Genomic DNA, 6,000 nt, shown 5'->3' on the forward strand with positions numbered 1-6,000 from the left:
GGGCAATTCCACCGACTTGATGAGTCGGTTATGCTTGCCTATAAATATAGGTGAGTGTGTTGTGACGTAACCAAGAGAGCAAGAAGTGAGAAAAAGAGTGATGAAGAAGTGTAAGAGTGTTTGAGTGTTTCCACTTGTACTAAGTTTGTGTGAGAATAAAATTTTGTTTAATACTCTGAGTGTTCTTTCTTTCTCTTGCCTATCAATTCTGTTGCGTTACATTCTTGTTTGTGAGATAAACATCTCCAAAATAGTGAAGTCTTTTTAAGTCCCAACAAAGGTTACTCACATTAACCATGATAATATCCTCAAAGTGTATATCTGAGGCAGCGGTTGCCACAGGAGAATTCGGCCATGTTTTGACGCGCACACCATTCTGTGTGTTTGTCAAGGTGTAGTTTTTTATTATGATTCCAGCCAGGGATTCCTCATTGTCGTATCTTCCGAGACTTCCAATGCTTATGCCATGACCTGGCCCACAAGTAACGTTGGTCACGGCGATTTGGTTGTTGCCATCTCCTATAGAAACACAGTCATCTCCAGTTCCAATGTATGTATGAGTAATGTTGATCCCTGTTGATTTGCCGATATGGATTCCATCAATATTTTTGTTGTCTCCAGGTGCTGTGACGTGAACATGTTGGAATGTAACATTGTTGCACCCGTAAACATGGACATGGAAGTTTTTGCTGTTAAGTGAAGTTACATCTTTAATTGTGGAATTTGTAATGAAGTCGAACCTCAGATTAGCGGAACCAGAACAATGTTTACTTTTGCTGCAGTTATTTTGACTCCAAGCAAATGCTCCTTGGCCATCAAAAGATTCGCCACCTGATACGGTGATCATGTCAACGTGCTTGAAACCGACCCAAGTCCCCTCCATTGTGAGCTCACTGTCCTTTTCTGGAGCCTGCAATGTTCCTTTCCTTGCACTTGAAGCTCAATCGGAGCCTTGCAAGGACCTCGGAGACTTGCTCCTCTTAACTTGTATGTCCTACTCGGAACAACAGCTTTACTAGCTGACAGCGATGCACATGAGTCATTCCAAGCCTTGGCCAATGCAAAAGTAATATCAGAGCCAGGCTTTGCACCATATTCTGCACTTGTCACGTCAAAAACACTAGACTCTTGAGCCTTTGATGTAGATGCTAGCAATAAGTGTAACACCCACCCCCTAGTTATAAAAATATTGATGTAATTTAACCCCTCAACATTTTAAATCTATCCAAACCCTATTAGGATCTAAACATTGGATCCCTTCCTTCTAACGCTGCCACGTGGCAGCACCCCAAGCAATTTCTCATTCTTCTCTCTCTGTCCCCCCCCCGGTGAACTCCTCATTTCTTCTTCTTCTTTTCTATTTCTTGTCTGTCATGTCTCTCTTCCTCTCGGCTCTCTCCCATCTCTCTCTTCTCTCCCACTTCTCTGCACCGTAGCATCACGCACGCAAGCACCCATCTCCCCGCGCGAGGAAACATCACTCATCATCACCATTTCGTCATTCTCTCTCTCCCTCTGTCCCGTGCTACAAACCCAGAAACCGGAAAGGGACTCCGGCGAGATTTTTCTAATTTCCCGGTGAGGTAAGTCTCAAATCTCCCCTATTTCATCCAAGAATCTTGTGGGTTGAGTTTTAATGGAGTTTTATTGTGTGATTTTTGGAGGTTATAGGACGAAATCGAAGCCGGGTGTAAGCACACCCATTTCCGGCAAGCTGAAGGTGTCGGGGGTTTTTCCGACCATCTCCGGCCGTTCCACGACGAAAGGAAGGTATAAAAACACTCCCTTCGTCTTGCTCTTCGTTTTGGTACCAAGATCGGGGTCTAGGGTTGTGTGTGGTAGTCGGCCGGAGTTGTGATGCTCTGGTGGTGGTGCTCCGGCGAGGCCAGGCCTCCCAGGCCGGTTCTTATAGCAAAAGGGCCTTAGGCCCGTGTGGGAGTTAGCCCAAAACCCTAGCCTAGTTGTTTTAATTATTTTAATTAATTAGTTTAGGACCCTAAAGGCCCTCGGGCCGTTTATGTTTAGGGCCTGTAGCCCGTGACCCAACCCAAAACCTTTTTAAGGTTTTATTTAATTTCTGTTTTAGAAATTAAGGCCTTAGGCCATTTAGAAGGTGGGCTTTCAGCCCTTTCCCAAAACCCACTAACCTTTAATCCAGCCCAAAACCCTCAAGGCCCATTCGGCCCAACCCAATCCAAGCCCAGTTGACTTTGACCTCTGACTAGTTGACCTTGACTGTTGACTCAGTCAACGGTCAACGGTCAACTGTCTGAGTTGACTTTGACTTTGACCAGTCAACGGTCAGACGTTGACTTTTTAAGTTGACTTTTCGGGGTTTCGTTCAGAACCTCTCCTAGGCTAATTTCGACCACCTGAACCTGTTTTTGAAGTCCATTTTCCCAAATTCAATCGTTTGAATATAGTTTGACCAAAGGTACACCTTTATGTGAACAGGTGCAATTATTAATGGTGATTCTGTTATACCTTTTTGGTATAGCTTTGCACCATCGGTGTACGGTGAGTGGACCCCTTCTAAAAATGCATGTTTTAATAGTAGAAATGTATACATGAACAGTATGATTTAATGATTACGTTTTATGAAACGTTTTGAGATAATATGCTTACTAAGGCTAGTTTGAATTATTACTATTTTTCCTATAATCCATGTTCTTATAGAATATCTGATGGATCACGATATGATATTTAGAACATGTTTCGAACACCTCTTTGTAGTATAGATGATGGATGACTTTATACTACGAAGTTGTTTTTCAATATATACATGTTCTGTGGTTTTGTACTTACCTAGTGGTCCTTTCCGCTACGGGACATAGGGATAGATTCCGGTCCGTCCCAGGCGACGGTTTGGTGTTGGCATAGGGCCTGGAGGGTGTTTCCTCTGGCATTTAAGACCAGGGACGGGGAGCCGACATGGGGCCTGTAGTGTATTTCCTCTGACTGTCTACTCAGAGACGGGGAGCCGGCATAGGGCCTAGGGTTATCGGACAATTCACTAGTGTTTATTACTTATACAAGTTATGAATTTGAGATACTGCACATCATGCTAGGTTTCGGAAAACCTATGTTTCACATTATATATATGTTTTCATAAACCTGAGGGTTAGTATGTTGATAACTGTTTTATTATATTTATATCAAATTGGTCCACTCATGTTTGTTTTGCGCCCCCTTCAGGACCTATAAACGAGGATTACGATATTAGCTATGAGGCCTTTCCCTACCAGTGATCCAGTGCTACATTTCCTCTGCTTCGATATCTATTGTAATATAGCACACCTCTATCTTGAATTCTGTTTGTACTCTGTAATAGACGTATGCTCTGAACTAATGTTATGATCCTAATTTTATTAATTAGAAGTTGAATTTTAGTATTATGTGGCTAGTCCTGCTGCCTGTTTTGGCTTATTTATGAGCTTTTACTTAATTTAAATGGCTTTCGTCACCCTTTGGGTGTCGGCCAGCACGTGATCATTCCGATGTCATGAGGACATCGGGATCGGGGCGTGTCAGATTGGTATCAGAGCATGATTCATTCAGAGCATACTTAGGATTCTTTTCCACCATTTGGTAATTATAATTCTCTTTATATCCTTAATTTCCAGTTATTCTAAATCTTTCTTGTTTCTTATCAGAATTATGGATCTCGCTGGTGGGCATGTACCTTGTCGAGCTCGTTCTGGTATAAGGGGAGGAATTGAGCAATTGGCTAATGTTTTGCGAACTGCCTTTACTAGTAGATCATCAAATCGAACTTATATTGAGATTGCTGCCAGTCATGGTATTCCGGAGCTTAGGGTAGTGGGAGCTTGTCCGGAGGCTGAGGAATGGTTGGAGCAGGTGGAAGATACTCTAGAGGGTATGAGATGTCCACCAGGTGAGTAGGCAGAGACGGCTGGTTATTTTCTTAAGGGTCCTGCAAAGATTTGGTGGAAATGAGTGAAGCATGCTCGTCCACGAGGCAATTCGATGACTTGGACGGCATTTCGGAAAGCTTTCAGTGCACATTTTCTGAGTCCCAGTTATCAGCTGAGGATGAGACAGCAATTCCTGGAGTTTCGTCAAGGCGATCTGAGTATCACAGAGGTGGATAATACTTTTCGACGCCTGTGGAGACATCATGTGGGAACTTATGATAACCCAAGTGAGAAGATGGTTCAGTTACTGATTTGTTTGAACCCTGATTATCGTGAACAAGTGGCAGCCATAAGGCACAGAAGTTATGAGGAAATGATTGAGACTTGTTTGAGGATTAAACAATCTAGGTGGGAGACTCATAACCAGGAGCAGGCATAGTATCAGGAACCACCCAGATATCAGGAACAACCTCGGAACCAGAACCAGAGAGGTCGTGGTTTTAGATCTCGGAGTGTGAGGGAATCTGGTAGCTCCTCAAATTTTGTTGGCCCTAGACACTCTCATTCCTTCAAACGTCAAGGTCAAGGTTCAGGTTCTTCCAGCGAGGGTTCGGGTAATGAATCTGGGAGGTGATCTTTCAGTCACTTCAGGTCGCATGTTACATGTCACAGGTGTGGAGGCACGGGACATATTGCCAGATTTTTCCCTTCAGGACAGCCTGCTGAGAGTTATGCATCTGTGCCGAGTTATGGTGGAGGGAGTAATCCGAGTTCTAGCTATGGAGGTAATTACTCTCAGAGTTATGGTGGAAGTGGAAGTGGGAGTGGAAGTGGAAGTGGAAGTCAGAATACCCAATTTTCCACTCAGAGACAGCCGTAACAGTTTGGTGCAGCTTCGAGTAGCCGCTTTCAGGGGAATCGAGCAGGCCGTAATAATCAAGGTTTCAGAACTCGTGGTAACCGTAACAGTGGGGCAGGACGTCAGTTTCATGGACGTATCAACGCCATGACACAACAGGAGGCTGATCAGGATCCTCAAGTCATTACCGGTATGTTACTTATTTGTGGTAATTGGGCGAGGGTTCTAATTGATCCGAGTGCTACTTTTTCTTTTGTGTCTTCATCATTTGCACCGAATTTAAATGCACCACCTACACCTCTTGGTTATGATATGCTTGTGCAAATGCCGCAAGGAGATCTGTGTTGTGCTCAATGGGAGTATAAAAGTTGCCCAATGGTAGTGGAAGGGGAAATGATGGAGGCTAATCTGGTCCCTTTTCATTTGGCGGAGTTCGATGTTATTTTGGGGATGGATTGGCTATCCAGGCACCGGGCTTATGTCACATGTTGGGAGAAATCTGTGACGTTCAATCGGCCTGGACGACCTTCAATCACATTTCAGGGTGAGCGACGAATCCTTCCTGGTAGTATTATTTCCGCTATACAGGCGACTAGATTGTTGAGTAGGGGATGTGTGGGATTCTTAGCCCATGTAGTAACGAGGGATAAATCTTCGTTGCGTCCTAAAGATGTGCCAGTGGTGAAACACTTCACCGATGTTTTTCCGAAGGATTTACCAGGGTTACCGCCTGCGAGGGAAATTGAATTTACCATCGATTTACTTTCAGGAACAGACCCTATCTCTTTAGCACCTTATCGAATGGCACCGGCGAAGTTGAGGGAATTGAAGGTTCAACTTTAGGAGTTGGTGGATAAAGGTTACATCCAACCCAGTATGTCTCCATGAGGTGCTCCTGTTTTATTTGTTAAAAAGAAGGATGGATCGATGAGACTCTGCATCGACTATCGGCAGCTAAACCGGGTGACGGTGAAGAATCGTTATCCTTTATCTCGGATCGATGATCTGTTCGACCAGCTGAGGGTGCTCAGGTGTTCTCTAAGATCGATCTTCGCTCAAGTTAACATCAGTTGCTAATTCGGGAGGGAGATGTACCGAAGACTGCTTTCCGCACTAGGTATGGACACTTTGAATTTTGTGTCATGCCTTTTAGACTGACGAATGCACTGGCAGCGTTCATGGATTTGATGAACAGAGTTTTCAGACCGTATTTGGACCGGTTTGTGATTATGTTCATTGATGATATTCTGATCTTTTCCAATAGTG

General features: G+C 44.0%; 1 protein-coding gene across 2 annotated transcripts in view; it reads right to left on the bottom strand.

Moving 5' to 3' along the window:
* The window catches only part of LOC126597059 (exopolygalacturonase-like), a 63,584-nt gene extending 62,588 nt beyond the window's left edge, over nucleotides 1-996 (bottom strand). Inside the window, exon 1 of one of the 2 annotated variants that reach the window (XM_050263819.1) lies at nucleotides 741-996. In XM_050263819.1, the coding sequence (XP_050119776.1) occupies nucleotides 741-883 (143 nt within the window). In that variant the 5' untranslated portion in view covers nucleotides 884-996. Of the gene's footprint in view, nucleotides 1-471 lie in introns of both variants that reach the window. The other variant, XM_050263820.1, reaches the window with a different exon arrangement.
* Between the last annotated feature and the right edge of the window lie 5,004 nt (nucleotides 997-6,000).

This window comes from Malus sylvestris, chromosome 13 (genome assembly GCF_916048215.2).
Source record: "Malus sylvestris chromosome 13, drMalSylv7.2, whole genome shotgun sequence".
Taxonomy (NCBI): Eukaryota; Viridiplantae; Streptophyta; class Magnoliopsida; order Rosales; family Rosaceae; genus Malus; species Malus sylvestris.